The sequence below is a fragment of the Gossypium hirsutum genome, chromosome A02, assembly GCF_007990345.1.
Source record: "Gossypium hirsutum isolate 1008001.06 chromosome A02, Gossypium_hirsutum_v2.1, whole genome shotgun sequence".
NCBI lineage: Eukaryota > Viridiplantae > Streptophyta > Magnoliopsida > Malvales > Malvaceae > Gossypium > Gossypium hirsutum.
This window is the reverse complement of record NC_053425.1, coordinates 49,101,882-49,127,031: the sequence shown is the minus strand read 5'-3', so window position 1 is coordinate 49,127,031 and position 25,150 is coordinate 49,101,882. Positions and strand designations below refer to the sequence as shown.

The window sequence follows — 25,150 nt, the reverse complement described above, 5'->3', positions numbered from 1 at the left end:
ATTAAAGGAAATAAATAAAATAAAGACAAATGTCTGGTAGTGATTTAATACAAGTGTATTAATAGAAATATATATTTGTGATATTTTATTTAATTAGTAAAAGATATTTATTAGATAAAATAATTAAATTGTGAGATTTTTTGTGTAATGAACAAATTAGATATTGACATTTGTAATAATGTGAATATATACATTTGTATTATATTTATTTATTTACTTGAAAATTAAGTAAAACATAATTACTAACTAAATAATTATATTAGGAGATTTTTATTAGTAAATAAATTGAAAGTATGACAATTGTATGGTATTGATATTGTACAAATATATAAAAATATATGTGTACAATTGTAGTATTTATACTTGATATTAAAATAAATTATAATTTATATTAATTATATTATAATATTTTTGTATGATAAATAAATAAAAGAAAGACAAATGGATGGTCATGATAATATACAAATATAAAAATATTTATAAGTGTACACTTGTAATATATGTATTTGTGTATTAAATAGATATTTATTATATTTATTATTATTATTTAATTAATTGATATTATATTATTATATTAATGAATAAATTAATAAATTGACAAATGTAAGATGATAGTAAAATACAAGTGTAAGAAATCATATACATACCATTGTAATATATTTATTTATTTACTTATTATTTAAGAAATAATAATATTTATTAAGTTAATATAATAAAATAATAAATAAAAGTAAAATAAAAAGAAACAAAGCAAAAGAAACAAAAAAGAAAACAGAAAACATTCGAACAGGGGAAAGAAGGAAAGGAAAAGAAAAAATTAGGGTTTTAAGGTTTGAAGCTTTAAAAAGTAAGTTAATTAAGTCATTTTTTCTTAATTTTGATGTTTTAGAAGCTTTAGAACAAAGTTTTGTTGAAATTAAGTTAAATTTTTTAAAGTTCTTAGGTTTTTGAACATAGTTCATGTTGAACAAAATAATGAATTAGAGATTTAATTGAATGAATTTTAAGTTAGAATTGATTAAAGGATTAAATTATAAATTAGGCTATAAGTTTTATGTTGTAGGGAATAAATTGAAAGAAGTTTTAAATTAGGGTTTTATTATGAACATTAGATAGTTAAGTAGAATATGAAAGGAAATTGAATAGAAATAAAGTATGAATTGAGTTAGAAAAGTAAATGAGTTAATTAGGATTAAATTGGAATTAGGGTATAAATTGGATAGAAATTCAGTTATTATTATTAATTAATGTTGTAATTAATAGTGTAAGTTATTATTGTTTCCGTAGCTAACAAAGAACCCTAGGCATTGGCACAAAAAAGAAAGGAGAAAGTTATCAAGGAGTGATCGCGAAATCCGGGTTTGTATCACTATAATTCAAATTATTTTTTTGTTCATTAAATGTTAAATTAATTTATATATATGGTAAGTAAATTATAAGGTAAGTGTTATTGTTGAATTGAATGAAAATTTAGTTGAATGATGAATATGTATTGAAATTGAATTGTATGTGGATTGAAATGGAAAAGTATATTGAATTGAGTTGTAATTAAATTGAGAATGAAATTGAAATTGAAAAGTAATATGGAATACCCTATTAACTAGTCGGGCTGAGTCAGATATAATTGGCATGCCATAGGATTGGAAGTGTTCAGGGATGCTTCGACCTCGAGTCGATGAGACACTAGGTGTCACTATTTTACTTCGGATAGATTCGATAAAGTACTGGGTACCACTTTACTTCGAACTATCCGATGAGGCATTGGGTGCCAAACTGGTGTATTTGGTTGGATCTGTGTATCCGCGAAAGTTCGAGTCTATTAATAGGGGTAATTAAAAGAAAAGTTAAGTCCAATAAAAGGAATTGGTTGAGCCATTGAAAGAAATGTGAAAATGGAACATGAATTAAAAATGTGATTTGAATGTGAGTATGAGAATAGAAAGCATGAACCAATGGTTCATGAATTAGATAATGGCTCAACATGAATGTATATGATTTTAAATTGATGAATAGCTAAATTAAATTGTATGAATATATTGAGAATAGCAAATTTATGTTTAAATTGGTTTTGTAAATATTAAAGTTATATGAATTAATTTATATGATTATTATGTTTATAATTTGAATTATGGTAATACCACTGAGTATGAAATACTCAGCGTACGGTTGTTTCCGTGCGCAGGATAATAGGTATTCAGAGTCTCGGTTCAGCATCTAGGCGATCCCGACTCTAGTGCAAACTCAGTGATATATTCTTCTTTTAGTAAAAGTGGCATGTATATAGGTGTTATTTTAATACTTTAAAATGCTATATGATTTTTGTTGTAAAGAATGATATTTAATATTTTGGTGTTTAAATAATGAAATGGTATGAAAATTTATATGATATATTTGGTATAATTAATACTAACATGACCTTTTGACACTTGGTTTAATGAAATGGAAATAGAATTATCATAACATATTTGGTATAGTTGGTAACAAGCTGAAATAGAATGAATGAAGTTTATTTAATTAAACAATATGTGTGAATGTTTACTTAGTAAATTACTAAGTTGATGTTAAGTTATGTGAAGGTGTATCTAAACATGAAATTGTATGGATTGTGATATTGGTTTTGAATTGGTTGTGATTTGAAATTGCAGGGAAGGTTAAATATTTATAAAGGGGTTATATTGAATTTTTCCTAAAAATAAAAAAATCAAATAGCAAAAGTTTTATATGAACTTATGATTATATTATAATATGTTTGATAATTATTTGAGTATTAATCGTAAATTGTTCGATAATGCCTCATAATCTTGTTCCGACGACAGTTTAAGGTTAGAGGGTGTTACATATATTCTTCATCCTCATTCTATTATTGGTTATAAGTGTGTCAACTTGATTTGTTATTCTAGAACTTGCTTCGATTATGCATATCGAGACTACACATTTGATTTGATATACTGAGATGATAAAGGCACTTAAGTTTAACCCACTTAACCTATAAAAAGCCAACCTTTTTAATTAATCTTTGGTGAACCCCGTTAAGCCTAACACACCTTTTCTTGATTAACCCGTGAGTTTTAACCTATAACCCATTTTTTTGTTATGACTCTTTCTCGTTTTACTGACTCCCTTTTTGTCGAGATTTGATTTGGTTAGTTGCCTTAGTATGCTCTTTTGTTTCAATTGTTGAATTAATTATTATTACTCTATGAAAAAAATCGAAAAAAATATTGATTATTAATTTATTTTTGTTGATTGAGCTTGAACAATTAATTTCATATTTTGAGAAGAAGCTCTTTCTTTTTTCTTGTTTATTCTTGATTGATGCACTTGTTTTTAATTCACCATTTGTTTATTTTTTCTAGTTTGGTCATTTATCAACACGATCTCGATTATAACTAACTTTTATGCCTTTCTCCACACCCTTAACCTCAGCCCCATTACAACCTCTTAAAAACCTCTTGATTGGTGTGTCATATCATTTTGTAGTGGTGAAGATTTGATTTTCAAGCAAGCTTATGGTAATGACATTTCTCGTTCGGTTGTTAAGTGCATATTTCTTGAACCTTAAGCACTTTGAGCGCTTTGAGTGAGTGTTTTGAGTGAATCTTTAGTGAGGATGTTAATTCTTGTTGATTTTGAATTAAAGGTAATTATTTAAATAAAGGGAGGCACATATGTTTTCGTACCTTAAAAATTTTAGCTTGGATTGTTTGAATCTTTAGTGCCCTTTTAGTTGAATTGTCAATACATGATTATTTGTAAATTATTTTGAGACATTATTGATGAGAATTACAAGTTGAGAAAGATTAACTTTAATATGAGTTGAGGATTTTGTTTGAGGATAAGCAAACGCTTAAGTATAGGGATATTTGATAAGTGATAAAAGTAACATATTTTAATCCCATTCTTAATGCGTTTTTGGATGATTATTTATGTAGATTGGTGAATTTTATGCTCCTAATCATTTGAATTCATGTTTCTATACTTAGGAAAGCATTTGGGAGCGGAATAAGTGAAAAACAAGTGAAAATCAGACAAAACAGTAGATTGTAGAAGCCACACGGGTTGGACACACGGCCGTGTGAGCCACCTGGTCTGGACACACGGCCATGTGCCAGACCGTGTACATTTCGCAATTTGCTTCCCAAACATGTGGAAAAACATAAGTTTTAGGCTTTCTAGGCATTCTAAAATCTATAAATACCAAATAGAAAAAGAGAATAAAGAGCCATTAGAGAATATTGAAGAAAACAACTCGAAGAACACCATTGGAGCCAACTCTAAAGCAGATTTCCATCAAGATCGAATACCTCCTTTTAATTTCCTTTGAAATTTTTATGAGTTTCATTATTTCTTGTGGATATTCTGACTTTGAGATTTTTTATTCAGAATTATGAACTAATTCCCTAGATACCTAGGGAGGATAAAACCTATGTTGAATTCTATTATTTGATTTTTGTTTTACACAATAAATACTTGATTCTTGTTCTCAATTATGTGTACTTATATCTTATTTTAATATTTCTGGGATATTAATTCATGTTTAATGTGCTTAAATCAGAGTCCATGTTTAAGAGGAGATCTAGCATAATTCAGTGGAGTTGCATGCAATCCTAGAAATAGGGCGACATAAATCTATCGTGTTAGAGTCAAATTTAATAGGGGAATCTATAGATCGGGTTAATGCAATAATAGGGGCTTTAATTAGAAAGAAATTTCAATTAATCAACCTAGAGTCAGTTGCTCTTACTCTCAAAAGAGATATTCACATAATTTAGGGATTTCTATGGATCAAGATACTAAGTGAATAAATTGTTTAATTTAGATTCTTAATAATAGATGAAGTTTAAGTGGATTCTTTACTGGATATTGTCTCTCTCATTGGTTATTATTTAATTATTTTCTTGATTTATTCTTTGTTGAGTTATTAGTTAAATTAATTTAGTAATTTTAGTTTAAAACCAATCACTCCAATTTGTCATTTAAATAATAGGAAAACGGTAATTATTAATACTTTTAGTCCTCATAGATAAGATATTTATACTCACTATAGCTATACTATTTATCGATAGGTGCACTTGCCTTTGTCGTATTTTTAGTTAGTTTCATGACACATCACCTTCATTTCACATTAATTATAAACATAAATGTGAAACTTATGTTGAGGCAAAATTAACAAGGTCTTCATTTCAAACTATTGAAAAAAGCACAGAACCACTTGATCTAATACATAGCTATGTTTGTGACCTAAAGTTTGTTCAAACGAGAAAAGGGAATAAATATTTTATTACCGTCATTGATGATAGTACAAAATATTGTTACGTATATTTGCTTAAGAGCAAAGATGAAGCAATAGAGAAATTTATTCTCTATAAGTAGGAAGTTGAAAACCAACTTAATAAAAATATTAAAATGGTGAGAAGTGATCGTTGTGGTGATATGTTGAACCATTTGGTGAATATTGTACAAAACATGGTATTATTCATGAAGTGACACCACCATACTCTCCTTAATCAAATGGAGTAGCCGAGCGAAAAAATCGGACTCTAAAAGAAAAGATGAACGCATTGCTAGGAAGCTCTGTATTATCCTAGAAATGTGGGAAAGGGGAAGCTTTTCTATCAACTAATTACCTTTTAAATAAGTTGCCCCGTGCAAGAAAAAGGACAAGGCACCATATGAATTATAGAAAGGTAGAAAATCATCCACAACCACTAAAAAGTGTAGGATGTCTTGATAACGTAATGGTAAGTCGGGACATATGCGTCGTCAACATAATACTGTTAGATAACTAATCTCAAATGAAGTTATCTCTATTGATCTTGTAAAATCAAAAGATAACATTACAGATCCGCTAACTAAAGGCTTAAATTGAGATCATGTTGATAAAACATCAAAAGGAATGAGACTAAAGCCCATGAAAATAAAAGGCACTGTGTGAAGGAAAACCCTACCTAGCTGACTAGAGATCCCAAGATTTAGGTTTAAAGGGACAACTTAATTGCATAGACCTTGTGAGGTCATTGTGGGGGTACTTATCCAAAATCCGTCCTTATGATGTAAACAGTGACTAAAAATGGGATAGGTTAAGTAATGCTTTTAATGACCATTATGTGTTTCAGTGAGCCGAACAACATAAGTTACCTATGTGAGAGTGAAGTGGGGCCGCTTCAAGGAGACTATTGGGGCATAGTTCTCTCAAACTCTTGCAAAATCAGGAGATGTTCACGACTATATGAACGTACCTATGAGAACTAAAACCTTACCAGAAAGGTAGTTGTGTGAGGTATATCATCGTTTACACAAACGGCAGAACAGTTCAATGACATCACGTCTACTGGTCATTTAGTAAAGTAAATATACTTTCACAATGGAAGGTTTAATGGTGGATGTCTACCTATCCTATACAACTATTAATCGTAGATTCTATCACCACATCGAGTCAATGTTTTCCGTTAAAACTATCAATTTTCATTCATGTGGGGGATTGTTGGAAAAACTGTAATTTTTTGGAAGTTTTGAGGCATATTCTTGATTGGTAAAGGTGATGATTCCAATCATAAAATTATGGTTTTATATTCTACTCCATGATACCTTTATAACGGTATGTCATATGCTCAAAATGGTTGAGTGATGAATGAGAAATTGATGCCCAAAATAAGCTACTTATGAATATTTGTTAAAGAAAAGAAAAGCTTAGATCCCACATTGGTTAAATACCAAGTGTGAGATGTGTATATATTTGAGAACCCACTTGAAAGGTGGTTGAATAACTAAGCTTGTAACCCTATCTCGCACGCAGGGGGTGCAGATCCAAACCCATCGAGGTTGGGGCGCACCTGTATAACGTAGGCAACACGAAATGTCCGGATCGGTGAGGCCCAAAATGGGTCTACGGATATTTTAGCCTAACAAGAAATTTATTTTTTTCTTAGAAAATATACAAAATCTAATTTAAAATGACATATATTCTGATTTTATTTTATTCTAATCAATTTGATTTGATTTTAATCAATTTGATTTAATTGCTACTTTAATGCAAATTTTGTATCCTTATTCATGGATATTTCCAAAATTCCTCTATATTGAGTGCCTATAAAAGCCTAAGAATTCTTCAAAATTTTTTGGACAATTGCACTCTCTTACACCGAGTTTATTTTACTCTCCAAAATTCTTCTCTTTTCCTCTCCACATTTTCCAATGTTTCGGTGATAGAAAAAGGCAATGTTTGTTCGTTAATCACTGTAGAGGTGCTACTGCTTCGATCATCGTGTTGTTGTATCCTAGGAGACAGTTGACCAACGTTTCTCCAAGTACCGTAGGAGTGGTCGAATTTGTCTTAAGGAAACTATGTAAAACATGTCTCAACATCCAGTAAAACTCAATTCTTCTTTTCGATTTTTGGTTTTCGTTATGTTATTTATTGGTTTTTCGTATCTGATGAATTAAATATAAATTATTCAATTTAGTTTATTTTATACTTAAATATTTGTTTATTTATATTTATATATTTGTTCGCCAACATGTTTTGTCCAACAATTTTAATAGACAGATGATTGATAGATAGCAAACCTTCCATGAAGTATGGTGTTTGGAACAAACCCCATTCATATGGGTTCTACTACTAAATAATGTCGAATTGTGGATAATTCTTGATGGGTTATGTTTCGCTTGCGGAGTGTGACAATATGTATGTAGTGCAAATGATACAGTTAGATCACTACAGGAAAATAGGGCTTTTGCGGCGTTTTTAGCGGCGTTTTATCAAAAAACACTGCAAAAATTATAAAACACAGAGCAATAGCGGCGTTTTACCAAAAACGCCGCTAAAAACCAGAGCATTAGCGGCGCTTCTGGTAAAACGCCGCTAAAAACAAAAGCATTAGCGACGCTTTTTGTAAAACGCCGCTAAAAACCATAGCATTATTTATATTAATTAAAATATAATTTATGTTTAATTGAATATTTATTTTTGGGGTATATGACTAATTATATTTTAATTTATATATTAAATAATTTCTTATATAATCGTAAAAGAGATAATATTAATTTTAAAATATTGAATTAATTATCATTATAGTTTAGGGTTTATGATTTAGGGTAAATGGCTTAAGGTTAAGGTTTAAGAGTTACTATTTTAAGGTTTATGGATTATGGATTATGGGTTTAGGGATTATGATTTATGATTTATGGTTCAAGGGTTGGGGTTTAGGCCTAAATCCCCCAAATCATTCATATTCTATTTATTAAAAAATAATAAATTTTATACTGATATAAGTGATTAATCTCAAAGTTTTTAATATAAACTATATTGCGATGTAAGTTTAACTTTAAGGTTTCGGTGTTAGCTTCTCTAATTATGACAAAGTTTAGGGTTTAAGGATTTATGTCATATAATTTAGGGTTTAAAGTTTACTTGAGATTTGTTAAATGATAAAATTTTATACAATCAATTAATATTTTTATATTTAAAATATTTAATCTAGACCATTTGATATATTTAAATATTTAAATATTAGATTTAAAAAAAACATTGATAAAAAAAATTAACATATTGATATGGATAGGTAACTATCTATTTTGGATAGGACCAAATTATAACAAATAAAAATGAAATACCAAAATTAAAATCGTTCCACGTCAAACATCTGGCAAAACGGTTAATTATATTTTAGTTAGGAAGAAATATCTCTAATGAGATAGATATTAGATCGAAAAAGAATAATATAAAATCATAATTAACGTCTCAATTTTTAATAAAAATTTGGTATGTGAGAGATTGATTGCTTATATTAGATAATTCTAACTATAATTAATTACAACCATTTAATAAAAATTTTAGTCTTTTTTTATAAAAATCCAATTTATAAAAAATAGTAATAATAAATATTTTATAAAATCATTTGACTAATAATTTTCACTAGACAAAACAAGGGATTTTAAGCAAAATAAATAAAATGATTTTTTGTGACTTTTTTTGAAAAACGCCGCAAAAGATAAGCAATAGTGGCGTTTTTCATAAAAACGCCACAAAAAATCATTTTACTTGAAATAAAACTACGCCGTTTTACTCTACTAAAAACCTATTTTGTTTCTCCTAAACCATAACCCCGAAATCCCTTATTAATTTTATCCCCAAATTTTACCCATTGGAACCTCTAAAATTTCCCACTAAAATCTCCCCCTAAAATGGGTATCCCCAAAACATATCTAATTTTTTCCCCAAATCGAATTCCCCAAATCAAAATCCTTCCACCATTTCCGTGTCGCCATACTGATCTGTAATCCTCAGCATCTCTCTCACTGCATTTCTTGCTTCTCTAAATCTCCATCTCTAAATCTCCTTCTCTAAATCTCCATCCCTTTGATTTTCGCCGAAATCTAGTAAGTCTAAGTTCAAATCTGTTTTAGAAACTTCCATTTTTTGTATCTGTTTTAAAAATGCATTTCTTGCATCATTTTTTGTATCTGTTTTAGAAACTTCTATTTTTTTGACTGGCGATGGGAAAGAAAAGGGAGTGGATGGTTCTCGACGGTGAAAAAAGTGTTCAAATCATCTCCCAAAGACTTGCCAGACAAAAAAGTAACGTATTATTTTTATTGGTTTTTAGATTTTTTTTGTTGCCTTTTGATGTTTGTTTAGCAGGTTGATTTGATTGCCCTCTGGTCGACGAAACAGGCACAGCAGCACCGCAAGGAAGAAAAACAGAGAGGTTTAAATTAGACACTGCAGATACAGTTTCATACTTCCAGCTCCAGTCCAAAAGCACAAAGATATTACCCACACGTCACTCTCCAACTGTATAAATACGCGGTTTTGCCGGCAAAACCAAAAAATATTAAGCTCTTGCAAATTTGGGTTTAACAATGGATGAGGGTTTTGGCCTCTGTTCATCGTTTCTCTAATAAAACCTCAAGGGTCTTTTTATAATATTGAATTTGGAAGGTTGTTTGGGGAGGGGGAGTGAAATTGAATGGCGGTGGAGTACAAATGTTGTGGAACGGATTTCTTTATTCATAAATTGTTTGGGTTTGATGTCGGGTCTTACTTTGAGTCTTGTTGACCTTGAGGTTCTTGCTATGTCTGGTACTCCCAACGATCGTAGACATGCTGGTAATTTCTTCATTTCCTCTTCTTCTTCTTTTTTAATTAAGGAAACCAAATTAAAGAATCAAAAAGTTGATAATGTATCTTTGGGTTGGCAATGGTAATTAATAAATGACTTAATTTGTACTTGAAAAGTTGTAATCTTTGCTTTGCTTTGATTCACCAGAACATATCGACTGGAATCATTAATTAAATGTTAGAATATTTTACTTTTTAAGCGAGATTGATGTGAAGTTCTTAGTTTTTCTTCATTGAAATTTATGATTCAAGTGGATGAAAAAAAATGAAATGCTGAAAGTCAGTGAAGTTTAAAGGGTAGACTTACAGATTACATTTAGTTGATGAAATTATTGTCATATATTCCTATGGATACTGCATATTGAACTTAAATATTTAGATTAAATGCTAGCCGTGCTAACTTATTCCCTTGCTGGAACAGCAAAGATATTGCCTGTTGTCAGAAAACAGCATTTGTTGCTTAGTACACTACTTCTATGCAATGCTGCTGCAATGGAGGTATATGTTCAATGGTATGATCTGTTTCTAGTATTCCTGAATGTTAGTTGATATTTTATAAACTTTTTTGTTACCTTTATCAGGCACTTCCCATTTTCCTTGATAGCTTGGTTACTGCTTGGGGTGCTATCCTGATATCAGTGACCTTGATTCTTCTATTTGGTGAGGTTAGACCACCTTACATGATTTGAATTGAAAGTGCCCTTGAATTTGGCGCAAGTAACAATCCTTATTGAAACGCTGAACATGATATTCTGTGATATGTTTAACTTTTGTGTGTGATACTCAGATACCATTTGCTAATGGAAAACATTTTTTAAATTTTTTTAAGCTTGTTAATAATGCATTTATTCAGGGAAATTCATTTCCATTTGATGAGAGTGATGTGAGATGTTTGCCTCTAGAATTTCATGTGTCAAATACACTTGTTAATGCACTGCAAAGTTGTTTAGTAATGCAATGTTAACTAAAATGCATCATCAAAATAGTTGTTTATTAATAGAAACTCATTTCTATTTGATAAGAGTGCTGTATGATATGTGGGGTGCTCATCTCTAGAATTTCATTTATCAAACACACTTTTGAATGCACTGCAAGTTTGTTTACTCAAAATTATAATTACTAATTTGAAACTTTTACTGTAGAGAAAATGAACATATTAAACCTGGCAATCTATTTAATCACAACTTTAAACTTTTAATCCATTACTATAAAAACTTTACTAATTATAGTTAAAATACCAGTACGGCATTTGTCATGTAATTTCATTATTTGGTTTCGAGGGATAAAAGATATTCTGGATTCCTATTTTACCTTTTCGGCCTTTGTGCTAAATTTGTACCACCAGCCTTAATGGTCTCTCCCTTTCTTTATCATTTCTATTCTTGCTACTTAATTATCAAAAATGGGTGCACCAACAGACTCAGCCCTCAATCTCGATGAGCAGATCTCGCAGCTGATGCAATGTAAGCCACTTTCGGAGCAGCAGGTACTTTTTTTTTTCACGATCTGTTTGTTTCTCAAGAAAGTATGGAAATTTTGAGCACTTAATTTAATTGTATAATTATTTTAATAGATTAGGCTATATTTGGCTGCAAAATGAATATCAAAACGATTTTGAATTGAATTTGTTTTAAGATATTATTCCAATAGCATTAGTTTCTATCGCCGTGTGAATTTTTGCTGGTTATTTATTTCAAAAAGGCTGAGAGAGGCTTTTGTGTAACTGAGGTTTTCCACCTTAACAGATGAAATTTAGGCAGGTTGTTAAACTCTTTTGGTGATTTCTGAAGTGAAAATAATTGAAATTGTTCTCTATGTAACTTATAATTTAGTATTTTTTCATAGTAGATAAACTAGTATTAGACTATTGTGTTGGTTGTTCGCAATATTAAGCATTCTGACCATCAATATATTTAGATATTTTGAGGTTTAAAATTGAACTCAGGGAAGAAATAAAGATCAAAACAACTAACATAGTGGATCAGGAAAATGCTTTGCCATGAGCTGCTTTCTGTTTGACTTGTTTACGTATCTAAATAATAGATTGTTTGAGGATAGGCCATGGATTTGGTGATATTTTTTATTGAAACTATTTAGGTTTTAGATGCAACGCCTGTACATGCAAAGGCACATGATTAATAACATGATCAATGAATTTTGTCGAAACAAATTCTAATTCTTGCATTATGGTGGCATTATTAAAAATTTATCTTTCCATATCATAATTCAAAGAGATCAGATAATGTACTTTGACATATGTGGCTTTGAGGGTCGTATAAGTGGTTTCTTTACTAGCCTGATTTTGGCTTACAGGTGCATACTTTGGCTTTGAGGGTCGTATAAGTGTTTAATAAAGAGAAAACCATTTTATGTGTTAAATGCTGAAAATTTAGGTGTTAAATGCTGTAATTTATGGTGTCTGAAAGTTGTGATTTATGATATTCGAATGATGTATTTTAAGTTGTTCGAATGTGTTAAAGAGTTGATTTAATATAATGCTTAATGGTTGTTTAATGTTGTTCAAAGCATGATGAAATAAACATGTTAGGCGTGGTTTAATACATGCCTTGCTGACCTCTAAGGTTGTCCAAAACAAGACAAAATTTAGTTGTCTTTAAGATGTTCGAATGTGGTGGTTCAAATGGTTCTTCAAATTTTCCAAATGTGTCTTTAAGGTGCTCGAAAATGTCATATTAATGTTGTCCATATATGATTTTGAATGTTGGAAATTTGCAGCATTTAATTTCCTGCTTGAAGTTGATTAAACCATGCTGTAAATGCAAACATTTATATGCTGTTCACATGCTAAATTAACCATTAGTGAGCTTAAAATTGATCTATTCGAATGTGTTAAATTCATTGTTCAATGTGATGTTATTTAGCTAATGTATTGAGTATATTAAGTTGTGCAATTTGATGTTATATGTGGCGTTAATATTGACTTGTTAATTGCATATATTATTATTAATTTGATGTTATATGTGTCATTCATTAACTTTTTTTTTCTTTTTTCTCAGGTTTGAGTTTTTGTTGGATGCATGGTCCAGGATTAGCTGAATTCATGCATAGTGACGACTTGTTTAAGCTAATTGCTTTTCTTAAAGAGTGCATTCTATCATTATTTTGTTCTATTTGTATTTTGTTAGATTTCTGGTGTAGTATGATAAGTACGGTATTTTGTTTGAATGTTATTGATAAACTTTTTGTTAGTCGGGATATGTATTTATATCATAGATTATTCTTCTTCTCAATATTTTGATAATGAATTTTAATTTTTTTTATATTTTTCATGACTTTTACAATATTTTATAATATTTTATTTTTTTTAATTTTTATGACATTTAGTTGCGTTTGTGGAAAAAGCGCCGCTAAAGGTCTTGGCTTTTAGCAGCGTTTGTGGGAAAAGTGCCGCTAAAGGTCGCGACTTTTAGCTGCGTTTGTAAGAAAAGCGCCGCTAAAGGCCATGACCTTTAGCGGCGTTTTTTAAAATAAATGCCGCAAACTTTTGTGGCGTCATCTATAGCGGCGTTTTTTGTGGCACTTGTAAAAGCGCCGCTAAAGGCCTAAAAAAACGCCGCTAAAAGTTAATTTTGCTGTAGTGGATGGAAATGATTGTAGCAACCAAGCATGGGTAAGAAGGATTAGAGTTGTTTGAAATGGTGAATGGTGAATTTTCGTTGAACATGGATCCAGGACTTCATAAATTTGCAGAACCTTCATCTGAGTTGAGATGGATTATATTAGGCATCATTCATGCAAGTATGAAAAGGGTCATATAAAAGTGACACAATATTACTTGTTTCAAACCCGTCATAAGTGGGACTAATTTATTAAAAAGCCTAAGGATAAACTTAGTTTTCCTTCTTATCCATTTGATTCTTATTTTTTAATTAAATTTGGTTATTAATCTTTAAAAAAGATTTATTTTTTAAATAAAAAATTGATTTAAAACATTAAATTTTTAACATAGTTAGCGTAGCAACTTGTGTGATAATCTATATACACTTCGTGCTAAAATGACATTATATATCACACCAACATATAATTTTAAAAATTATAAAAATAAAAATATATTAAACTTCAAAATAGAAATATAATAATGATGTACATGTGAATTATCATGCAACATGTCATATTTAAATATTTAATATCTTAGACAGCATTTTCATTAAAAAATATAATTTCAACTTTTTTTCAAAAATTGATGGTAAATTTTAATTTATTTATTTTTTAATTTGATGACCAAATTTTTAAAAAGAAAATGAGTAAATTGGCAAAAGAAATTTAAACCCATTTGTGCTTCGCCAGTTCTAAAGACAGGGCCATGGGTTATGGCATGCTTTTTAAGTTCTTAAAACGGCCCAAATTTGTAATTTTTTTTTTTTGGGTCTGAAATTCCACATATACAAATGTAATTAATTTAGTTTGTAGATAAGATGAGGCAAAGGGCAGATGGTACCCAGCGCATATTCGTTTTAATGTTCTTTTAAACTCACATGGAGAAGTCGACATTGACAACATTGCCCCTTTATTCCTACCAGATTCATGCCCTCAAAACATGGTTATATTGGTCAAACCAGAAAAAAATGGAACAACACCCAAAAATTAGCTTCAAATATGGTCAATGAAGAGCTGCAGGCATTTTGTAGCTCAAAATCTTTGTTATTCAGAAAGAGTATCCATGTACAAGCTGCTATATATATATTGCCCTGCATTGCTTTTTTCTCTCTTTACAACCTTCAAATGAGGTAATCTCTATACTCTTTGCATTTCCTTCTACTTTGTTTAGTATTGTAGGACTACCTATTAGTTTTTTTCCCTGCAATGTCATTTCTTGCAGTATTTTTGTGTTGTTGTAGAATTATAATAAAATATATCATAATCTGATTTGAAGTTTGATCTGTCCTAATGATTCAAAATTTGACTCGAAAAAATCTTCCTTGCATAAATTTTTAGAGACTTTTTGAGGAGGATATGCTCTTTAGACACTCTTATTTTTATCATCTTCTTTATCAGCTACCCTTTTTTTTTCTCCAAATCAATTAAAATTTGTTTCAACAAATAAATTTTAAGTGATAAGTTAATTGGTTGGATGATCATCTTTCTTAAAAATTGTTTGAGTTTGAATCATAGGAGTGTCGTTCGCTATAATGTGTGCGTGTGAGTCTAATGATTAAGGGCAAAAGTTGGAATATTTTTTGAGGTGGTTATTTATGAGTACTAAAATATAATTTCACAATTTCAATAGTATATATTTCTTATAAATTCTAAAAAATTAAATTAATAATTTATTAATTTGGGAGAGTGATACTCAATATAAAATTTTATATAATAAAAAAAATCAGATTTTAAGAAAATAGGGTTAGTAGCCCTCGAAGCCGCCCCTAAAAATGATTCGCTCCTATTAAAGGTTTGTGAGTCCTAAAGTGATAGGAGACCACATTTCAGTTGGACAGCATGATACTAAGGCTTAGTTTGGATGAGCAATTGGGTGCGGTGCAGTACGTTTAGCTTACTTTTTATCTCACGCTACAGTATCACTACAGTATCTAATTTCACCGCCACTACTGTTTTTACACTAACCGCAAATAAACGCATTGCTCATCCAAACTCACCCTAAATCCAAATCATTTTTCATTTATATCACTACCCGATACCCATACCCCAAACTTAATTTCAACTATAGTACAAAACTTAAGGAGCCTAATTCAAAATTTATTTTTTAGAATTAATTATTTTATTCAAATTTTTCAAATTAAGAAAAAAAAACCCTAATCGTCCCCTTCAAACTACAGGTTAAAAAGAAATGGAAATGGATAAAATCAATAAAAAAAAGTATATATAATTTTATTTTAATTTATATATTTCAATTGGTTTGGAAATATTGATTGATTTATATATTATTCATCGAATTGCAGTTTGTCTGAATGTTGTTGTCACATATGTAGGGTGATCAATATCACGTGAAGAAAGAGGATCTAAATCAGGTTTTTGGATCTTATTTTTTGACTTTTTTTTTTATCCTTACATCTTCATTTCCCCATTTCACACTTTCTTGTGTTAACTTTGATTTCCAACATGCGAGATATGGAAAATTTAGTTTAAAACATCATAATTATTTTATTCAAATGTTTATTCAATTTAAAAGATTTAATGTTTTTACTTATTTAAACCTGTCAATCCCAAATGATAAAATATTCTCTTGATTAATCTAAGCATTCTCCCTTTGAGCTCTACATAAAGTAAGGAGATAAAAACCCGACACAAAACCGAGTATATACATTTCGGGCATAATACCTCCACTATTTGAGGGTTTAATCAACTAATAAAAAAATAATATTTTCAAAACTTCTCTAAATAAGAGACTCGACCCCTCAACATTTCTCATACACCATCACCCAATTAGTCCTAAAAATAATTTATATTTTACTCTCTCCTTTTTTGTTTTGTTTTTGTAGTTACCACTCTTTAAATATATATATAATAAAAAAATAAAAGCTATGATATGTTGTATTAAAATATGTCATGAATCTACTTATGTTTCGTAAATTCAGAATTTAAATTTTTTACTTTTATTTTAGAAATGTATTCTCTATTTTCATATTTCAAAATCTAAGTTTAACTATTAACACTGTTAAAGTTATTTTGTTGAATTAAGGTTCATTACGACGTTATTTTTTAATTACATTATTATCGAGTGAAATTTTTTTATTTCAAATATCATACTTACAAATTTAACAATGTTAATAACTAAACTTGAATTTTAAAATTTGAAAAAATAAAAAAACAAAATTAATGGAAATAAAAATATAGGGACTAACATTCAAATTTGTGAAGAATACATGGACTTATATTACATTTTAACCTATTAATTATTACAATTGATGGTAGCCCCCAAACTAATGGTCTAACAAACATGTTTAATTCCCATCAGAAACATCTAGACTTTGATATTTAAAAAAATAAAAAAATAAAAAATTTAAATTTTGTAAATAGGTTAAAAATTGCCAAATATTATAGTTTATTTAATACAAATCACCTGCTCACTCCACGTGTGCAAATACTATTAGTCGGTTTATATCAAACACGAACGTCTTCATCAAGAAAATCAAACGGTCGTCAATCTCCAACATATGAAACGGTTCAGATTTAAAACACCTTCAGTTAACGGTCTAGATTAAATCTAACGTGTACACACTCACGCCCTCTATAGCCACAAAACCCGATACTAAGAGCTTCAAAGAAAACAAGTCAAACAACACTCAAATCTTACATTTCTCTGTTTTTTTTTCTTTCAATATTCAAAAACGTTTCAAAGCGAGTAGTTGGTTTTTTTTTTCTTTTAAGAATTTGTGTGGAAAAAAAAAGAAAAAAAAATGGCTGAGCACGAAGAGAAGAAGCACGAGGAATCTTTGATGGAAAAGATAGCGGAGAAGATCCATGGTCATGATTCATCGTCATCGTCGTCGGATTCCGATGACGACAAGCAATCGGAATCTTCGATCAAGGACAAGGTGTTTCGTCTCTTTGGAAGAGAAAAGCCCGTCCACCATGTTTTCGGTGGAGGCAAACGTATGTTATAAGGACCCTCCTTTTTCTTCAATTCTTAAATTAAGGTCTTTTACAAGTCTGGGTTTTTAAATTTTCTGATTTTCATTTAGAATCAGATGTTATTTTTATTTTGTGTCATGAGAGAGTAATTAGATCTGACTTAGTGATTTGCATCTAGCTTTTAATTTTGATTAATTAGTGATATTTGAGCTTAATTATGTTTTTTGATCAGTGAATCTGTAGATCTTTAAGTGAATTTATGGATTAATTTTGGTAAAGTTCATTTTTTTTCTTTGTGAGTGCGCACAAATCCTAGGATTATCTTATTTTATTATAAATTTCAATACTTGGTATTATTGATTATCAATAGCCCCCTGCGATGATAAAATTATGTGATGAAATTGGTGTATGTGTGTGATAGCGGCCGACATTTTACTGTGGAGGAACAAAAAGATCTCAGCAGGAGCGCTTGGTGTTGCAACTGTGATATGGGTTTTGTTTGAATTGCTTGAATATCACCTGCTCACTCTAGTGTGTCACTTGTTGATACTTGCTCTTGCATTGCTCTTCTTGTGGTCAAATGCTACTCAGTTCATCAACAAGTAAGCTGTTGCATTTATTTTCCATATTGGGTTTTTATTCGGACTCAGGTTTGTTTGTTTCTGCTCATAGTAGTAATGTAAATGTTTTTTTTTTTTCTTTGAATAGGTCTACACCGCATATCCCGGAAGTTCAAATCCCTAAGGAACCAGTTTTAGAGTTTGCCCTGGCACTTAGGTTTGAGATTAACCGGGCTTTCGCTGTCCTGCGGGATATTGCATTAGGAAGAGATCTTAAGATGTTCCTCTCTGTATGTTATTTTCTTGTTTCTCTTATACTTAATACTAGGTTTTTTTGCTTGGCCATCATTTTCCGTTATTCATTCATGACAGTCCATTTCATTTATATGAAAATACTGGAACGGCGTTGTGATTGTTCAGGTTATTGCTGGATTATGGGTCTTGTCTATTGTGGGAAGTTGGTGCAACTTCTTGACGCTGTTCTATATAGGTATTGAAGTTGCCTTCGGGCGCTTTGTTTTTCCCCTTTTAAATGTTCTAATTTCCTGGTTTGATGTAAATTCTTTTGCGAAACAGTCTTCGTAGTACTTCACACTGTACCTGTGCTGTACGAGAAGTATGAGGACAAGGTGGATCCCTTTGCCGAGAAAGCAATGCATGAGATTAAGAAGCAGTATGCAGTGTTTGATGCAAAAGTTCTAAGTAAGATTCCTAGGGGACCGTTAAAGCAAAAGAAGAAGGATTAGTTTACCGGTCAGGATGTTGATGCTGCTAGGTTCAGAGGACTGTATTTCATGAAGTTGTTGAGTTTTATCCAGTATCAGTTAGAATCCTGCTTTTATCCTTTTCTTTTGTAGTAACTGGGTTCAAAATGATGATGAATATGGAAACTTTTTTTTTCTTAACATCTTTGGTTCTGCTGTCATACATGGGAGCTGTCCCATGGATTTATATGCTATGTGAGACAATATGTTATTTTATTGCATGTTGATTAATGGATTGTACACCGAATTGCAAGTTCTTTGGAAATTTTTCTAGTTATCCTACTGAATAATTCACTTTGCTTGTATGTTTGGGGACTGTTTGACCCCGTTATCTTTTATAGACTGCTATTGCTTTCGTTAGAAGGTTAATATAGTATTTTAGTTATTCTGGTTCTGGTCAGTTTTGGATTCAGAATGTTTCAAGGTCAGGTCATTTTGGGTGTAAGTCAGATCATTAGGTGTTCAGGCCATTTTAGGTTTTGGTCACTTTCGGTTCATCGGATAAGTTTTCAGGTTTGGCTTAGAATTGTCAGGTCTAGTTGTATGTCCTTCCTAAACAATCTCACAGCACACTTAATTCCACTGGATTAATGCATGTTTGCCTGTGTTTAAAAAAATTAAATCGAACAAGCCTTTTATAACGATGATAAAAACGAAATGAATTGGTTTGTTTTGAGTATAATATCTGCCCAGGGATGTCATAGGAACTTCTGGAAGGATACTGCAAATTATATCATCTATAAACGGAATCAAAGCTGTTGATATAGACTAGATTTCCACGCCTTTGTTTTGGCTTGAAATATAACAGACACTAATGGTATGTAGTACTTTATCACCCTAATCCCTTTAACAAGCTCTTTAAGTTAATACACTCGTACGGGTACAACACAAACCACTGTAAAATAATATTACAAACCTTTTCTTGTATCATAACAGGACTTGGCTAGCAACAAGGATAGATAGATTCTCAGGTTGGCTTTTGCTTCTCCCGGTTAGCATCGATTTGCTGGCTTGTTCTTTAGTCAGTATTTCATCTGGTCGTCAATGAAGGATGACTTCAATCATGGTTTCTCTGTTAAAATTCTTCTTGCGGTGTCTGTAACTGTAAAACGAACCCCTTCATAGGAAGTAAGATAGTTGCTCCTTTTTTCTTGAACCCCCTTCTCCGTACAAGTCATTCCACTGTTTTAACTCATTCATTCCAGCTCCCTCAGATGCGAAGCTAGCCGCCACCTGCCCAACCAGAAAATGGAGCATAAATAAAACAATCAACAGATAATTTTCTTCGCAATTTTAACATGCTATTCTTGTCATTTGACTATGATTCTGTTCAGGGGTTACCTGATTCTTTGCTTGCCTGAAATCTTCCATAGACAATGGCCTTAGGGTAATGACTCTTTCTTCTGCACCATCTTCTTTGTTTTGTACTTCAACAACTCTTTGTTTTCTCTCCTGCAAAGGGCAATTTATTAGAGAACAAAAAGTGCATTTATTTTCCAGGCACCTGAAAAGGAAATTATGCACTCACCAGATCTTTCAATCTCTCTTGCTGTATTAACTCTCTAACTGGCCGATAAGCCGCGGTTGTGCATAAATTCTGTTTTAAACAGGAAATCACGGTGATTATACTTTTAAACTATTCATCTAAAAACTATCATCTTCTCAAAATGCTAACCTTAAGGTCACTTCCGGTATATCCTTCTGTCATTAATGCCAGCTCAGCGAAGTCTAGACCATCTTCTACTTTTTCTTTTCCCAAAAGAGTTCGAAAAATCTTTTCCCGGTTCTCTGCACCCGGAAGTCCCACCATGATTCTGTTAGAATGACTCAAGGGTTAGTAAATAACACCACAATTAAGCGTTCCAATCTTCTTGTTAGAGATGCATAGAACTTGATCCTTATCTACCTTCTCTCAAAACGCCTAATTATGGCTTCATCGAGGTCAAATGGCCGATTGGTTGCAGCAAGAACTAGGATACGTTCATTTTGCCTCGTCAAGAGGCCATCCCAGTGAGCCATAAACTCATTTTTTATTTTTCGCATGGCTTCATGTTCTCCGACTCTAGTCCTCTGCCCTAGCATGCTATCTACCTCATCAACGAATATAATAGTTGGTGAGACTTTGGCTGCCAATGTGAACAAAGCTCGGACATTCTTCTCATCTTCCCCGAACCATTTTGAAGTAATAGTAGACATGGATACATTAATGAAGCTTGCACCAGCTTCTTTAGCAATGGCCTTTGCTAACATTGTCTTTCCAGTGCCCGGAGGACCAAACAACAATATTCCCCTGCAAGGCTTTAGGAGACCACCTTTGAAAAGGTCTGGCCTTCGAAGAGGAAGCATCACTAACTCCTGCAGTGATTCTTTGGTCTCTTCTAACGCACCAATGTCTGCAAATGTAACGTCGATCTCTTTTGCCGGTATGACCTCAGGCCTTATTCGCTTTTCAAATTCATTGTCTGGAGGAACTTCCTGCAGCAATTAGAACAAGTACAAAGTGACACAAAAAGAATGAGAAAATGGGATACCGAAGGAACTGGATATCAGAGAAGTTTTATCATGCACAAAATGTATCTAAAAGGAAGACAAAAAACTCACCGGAACTTTTGAGGCCGGAGCAGGATTTTCACCCTCGGCCTTTGTTGCCGGAAGGGTTGTTTCACTCTTCTTTTCAGGATTTTTGCTGCCGGATTTTGATTCCGGCTTCACACCTACTGAACCAGCTCCTGTTTCCTACAGTTACACAGGGACCAATATGGGCAGGTAAGCTTAGTAACCTACCATTTAATTCCTCCTTTAGGTAATGTAAAAGGCAGGTAGCAAAGTATAAACACCTTCAATGTTTCGGATTGTGGTTCCCGTTTTAATGTGTCTTTACCAATGGACTTCCCTTCCTGGAATATACTCAATCCATGCGACAAACTGCATCAAAATGACCAAATTAAAAAATGTAACGTTAATGGTAACAAAAACCGAGCATGAGAAACTAATCTGACCTCTTTGATGATATCACGAGTTTCCCATTTCTGTATTCAGGGTCCTTATTATTCATCAAATGATAAGAAATGGCGGATACGACAACCTCCTCTATGTATCTACTAAGGGCCATTGTATCTGCAATGCAGATCGAATCTAGATCATCGCAGTCAAGATCGTTTGCTGAGAGCACCTCCATGATGTGATTTCTATTATCCTGAGCTTGGATCATCTTCATGTCCTTTTCTAGCTGAGATTTCCAGCTTACAAGATGTTTTTCATCTGCTGGGGGCCTGATCTCAATGTTGTAAGGGAAAATGGCTGATAACCTGTCGTCAAATTCCCTGTCATCATTATTCAGGTCAACAACGCGTGACCCGAGGATCAACACGTTCCCGGAAAGTTTCTTTAACATCTTTTGGAACAAATTATAAATCCTTTGTGATCTAGACAAGAGCTTGTCGACATCCCTAAGATAAAGCACAATAGGACTGGCTTTTGATACATATATCAACACCTGCATTTAAACAAGAGATGATTTCATACATACATAAATAAGATTATTCATTGTTGCAACTAGCATGCATTCCCAAATGACAATACCTTGTAAAGAGCCTGTATAAGAAGCTTCTCATCAAAAGACAAACTGCTTGTTCGCCTCAGAGGAGCTACAAAAAGGAGGAAAAAAGATTAGATCGGTTATAAGAACCTGGAAAATTTTACATAATTGATTGAAGAAAGGTCAAAGCGGAGTTGTTTAACATCTTCCAGCTTCAACTTTAAGATTTCTGTATTATTCATTAAGGATTGTAAGACGATTCCGATGCTCTTCAACTGCAATAACTCGCATTTCTAATAGTTTCAGCTCTACGAAGAATCAGATCACTTGAGAAGAACCCCGTTACAGTCCACTAGAATTTTCTTTTACTGTTTTCTCATACAGATGACAGCACCGTTTGTTAGCTACTTCTAATGAAGGGTATAGAAGAAAGGGATATTTATTGGTTGTGAAATAAAAATTAGTGGTTTACAGTGTTGATCTTGCACTTAGGGGTTAAACTTCCGATAGCTTTGCCGAAAATTTCTATTCCTAACCATAAAAGGACTAGATCATCATTAAAAGAACTTCAATTGTACCTAGATTTCCTGGACTGCATTGAGAAGCAAGGCTATTGATATTCTCTGATACAGATGCATATCGACGTAGCTTAGGAGGACCTTCTGTTCCCCTGCAATTACAACAACCAGAAAGATTGAATAAACAGAATACTCCTGGATATGAAATTTCTCAAAAGATAAATCGAGAATATATGTCGCAATACCTTGACCCAATATCCACACCGCTGCTCTGCCGCCTCAACGTACCTGTAATATAACTTATGGTTCATGGTCACAGAGATATACACACTACTACTGTACACAATACCATGGAAACCAGAACATTTCCTGCTATACCTTTGGGCTCTTCCTGAGAAAGGAGTGAAAATGAGCCAAGTAAGCCAGACAATCGCTCGAGTGTCGACTCCGAAGTGGATCTTTTGAAAGACTAAATGAGAGAATCAATGGTTAGGGAAAGCTCTAAAGCAGGGTTGAACTGAACTATTTCGATGTGTCATCCTAAACAAAAAGAAGAAAGAATCTTACAGATTCTTGGCCACTTCCATATTTACTTTGAATCTGTAACAAAAGTAAATCACTTAAATGTCGGATGTTAAAACTTGAAGCTTAATGGTAAAGGAAGAAGAAAATGAGTAACATACTCACTTTTAAGGAAAAATCAGTTACATCCAAGAGCAGCAACTTGGATTCAAAGAAATGGGCTAAAGCTTTGGCAAGCATTTGTTGGTAAAGTTCTACCAAGGAAAAAAAAAAAAAAGAAGAAATAACACAGACACAGTCAGTAGCAGCCTCATAGAGACAGCCCCATGAACACTTAAAAAACATGTCAAGTATAGCCGCCTGTGATTTCAGGCAATCAACCTGCAGGTCCCGATAGTAATATAGCTTGACTAGCAGGAGAAAGGTTCCTTGTGTACTTGGAAACATCAGCATGTTTCAAATGGACATAGGCAGCACTGGTTAGCAATGCTTGAGTTTGTTCACTGCCACATAAAATTAAACGTCATTCCAACAATTAAAAAAAAATTGTATAAAGCAAGTTAAAAATATTCCTATAGGTGATTCAAAAATTTCTTGTTTTCCAGCCAATAGAGCTCAAAAAATTGGGAATTTACCTGAGGTAGTAAGGGAACTCATCGAAGGTGACTTGGCTTTCTCTGCCATCAACGATTTGGCGAAGTAATTCTTTCTCTATCCTCTCCAAAGTGATGCCGGTTGATGAATTGGAACCGGTTCCGGTCCATTTGTTCTGACCCGAAGCCAGACCTAGCCCTACCCCTACCCCAACACCCACACCCAATGCCGATAACAGTAGGCTTTTTTGTTCCATTTGCTTTGACTACAATTTTTTTTAAAAACCCGAAGTTTAATTTTTTATAATTAAAATGAAAATTGTTTTGATCTGCAACTGTTTTCGTGGCTGATTCAAAAACGAAACGAGATAAGCGGATGCTTTGACAGCGAGGCGTCGCCGGTAAAGGGAAAGAGCAGCGGATGGCGGCGGATGAAAAGCGGTAGAGTCGGTTCCCGCTATTTATGGAGTCTCTATCAGTTCGCTCGTTTTTTGAAGTTTTTAAATAGGAAATCAACGGGGAGAGATGAATAGATTTAATTTTTGCCCCAGTCCTTGTAATCTTAAGAATTTTAAAATATTATCCCTTGATTTTTAATTCAAATCAGATACCTCTTTCAATAAACTTTCATTAAATTTGAATATGCGTCATTTTAATTTAAAATTTAAAATTTTAATAATTTTTTATTGATTTAATATAAAAATAAAATTTTAATTTGTATATAAAAATATTTTAATAATTTTATAAATAAATTAATGTCTAATTAATAAGTAACATATTTAGAATATATTTTAATAATTTAAGTTAGTGGGAGCTGGTGATACCATTAGTATGGATTATTAGATAGCGGAGTAAAGGATTAAAATTTAAAAATATGAAAGCGGATAGGTAGTGAGGAATAGTAAGAGGTTAGCATAGGTGGCAGTAATTTGACGGTTTATGAATCGGTTGGACAGTTTGTTTATAATTTGTGGGAATACTTGG

General features: G+C 31.9%; 3 protein-coding genes across 8 annotated transcripts; 2 read left to right on the top strand and 1 right to left on the bottom strand.

Moving 5' to 3' along the window:
* The first annotated feature begins 9,115 nt into the window (after nt 1-9,115).
* LOC107951961 (DUF21 domain-containing protein At2g14520) lies at nt 9,116-13,401 on the top strand. Of its 4 annotated transcripts, none has more exons than XM_016887152.2 (7): nt 9,116-9,378; nt 9,472-9,577; nt 9,674-10,108; nt 10,542-10,618; nt 10,702-10,785; nt 11,539-11,606; nt 13,138-13,401. In XM_016887152.2, the coding sequence occupies exons 3-6, from the start codon at nt 10,030-10,032 to the stop codon at nt 11,575-11,577; spliced, it is 279 nt and encodes a 92-aa protein (XP_016742641.1). In that variant the 5' UTR covers nt 9,116-9,378; nt 9,472-9,577; nt 9,674-10,029; the 3' UTR covers nt 11,578-11,606; nt 13,138-13,401. The 4 variants fall into 4 exon arrangements, with proteins under 4 accessions (XP_016742641.1, XP_016742642.1, XP_016742646.1 ...); XM_016887153.2 differs by having other exon boundaries at nt 9,641-10,108; XM_016887157.2 differs by lacking the exon at nt 9,472-9,577 and having other exon boundaries at nt 9,641-10,108.
* Nucleotides 13,402-14,754: 1,353 nt separating this feature from the next.
* Nucleotides 14,755-19,260, top strand: LOC107951963 (reticulon-like protein B3). 3 transcript variants are annotated; one of them, XM_016887159.2, is made up of 7 exons: nt 14,755-14,868; nt 16,069-16,107; nt 17,468-17,692; nt 18,093-18,273; nt 18,380-18,521; nt 18,652-18,721; nt 18,808-19,260. In XM_016887159.2, the coding sequence occupies exons 3-7, from the start codon at nt 17,497-17,499 to the stop codon at nt 18,975-18,977; spliced, it is 759 nt and encodes a 252-aa protein (XP_016742648.1). In that variant the 5' UTR covers nt 14,755-14,868; nt 16,069-16,107; nt 17,468-17,496; the 3' UTR covers nt 18,978-19,260. The 3 variants fall into 3 exon arrangements, with proteins under 3 accessions (XP_016742648.1, XP_040940720.1, XP_040940719.1); XM_041084786.1 differs by having other exon boundaries at nt 14,756-14,868; nt 16,039-16,107; XM_041084785.1 differs by having other exon boundaries at nt 14,756-14,868; nt 16,069-17,692.
* A 454-nt stretch (nt 19,261-19,714) lies between these two features.
* LOC107951962 (uncharacterized) lies at nt 19,715-24,644 on the bottom strand. The gene is made up of 16 exons (XM_016887158.2): nt 24,209-24,644; nt 23,955-24,076; nt 23,739-23,827; nt 23,619-23,651; nt 23,430-23,520; nt 23,297-23,339; nt 23,112-23,203; nt 22,578-22,642; nt 21,995-22,491; nt 21,833-21,920; nt 21,597-21,731; nt 20,902-21,470; nt 20,671-20,809; nt 20,524-20,592; nt 20,337-20,447; nt 19,715-20,228 (listed from the first exon to the last, which is right to left on the bottom strand). Exons 1-16 carry the CDS (start codon nt 24,421-24,423, stop codon nt 20,115-20,117), a joined length of 2,472 nt encoding a protein of 823 aa, XP_016742647.2. The 5' UTR covers nt 24,424-24,644; the 3' UTR covers nt 19,715-20,114.
* Between the last annotated feature and the right edge of the window lie 506 nt (nt 24,645-25,150).

What these genes read in the sequence shown, in the direction of transcription:
- LOC107951961 (XM_016887157.2), top strand. Translation starts at nt 10,030, where the DNA reads ATGTCGGGTCTTACTTTGAGTCTTGTTGACCTTGAGGTTCTTGCTATG. An exon ending in CAACGATCGTAGACATGCTG is followed by an intron (nt 10,109 to 10,541) that starts GTAATTTCTTCA and finishes TTGCTGGAACAG; the next exon opens with CAAAGATATTGCCTGTTGTC. An exon ending in GCAATGCTGCTGCAATGGAG is followed by an intron (nt 10,619 to 10,701) that starts GTATATGTTCAA and finishes TACCTTTATCAG; the next exon opens with GCACTTCCCATTTTCCTTGA.
- LOC107951963 (XM_016887159.2), top strand. Translation starts at nt 17,497, where the DNA reads ATGGCTGAGCACGAAGAGAAGAAGCACGAGGAATCTTTGATGGAAAAG. An exon ending in TGTTTTCGGTGGAGGCAAAC is followed by an intron (nt 17,693 to 18,092) that starts GTATGTTATAAG and finishes TGTGTGTGATAG; the next exon opens with CGGCCGACATTTTACTGTGG. An exon ending in GCTACTCAGTTCATCAACAA is followed by an intron (nt 18,274 to 18,379) that starts GTAAGCTGTTGC and finishes TTCTTTGAATAG; the next exon opens with GTCTACACCGCATATCCCGG.
- LOC107951962 (XM_016887158.2), bottom strand. Translation starts at nt 24,423, where the DNA reads ATGGAACAAAAAAGCCTACTGTTATCGGCATTGGGTGTGGGTGTTGGG. An exon ending in GAGTTCCCTTACTACCTCAG is followed by an intron (nt 24,077 to 24,208) that starts GTAAATTCCCAA and finishes TTTATGTGGCAG; the next exon opens with TGAACAAACTCAAGCATTGC. An exon ending in TTATACAGGCTCTTTACAAG is followed by an intron (nt 22,492 to 22,577) that starts GTATTGTCATTT and finishes GTTTAAATGCAG; the next exon opens with GTGTTGATATATGTATCAAA.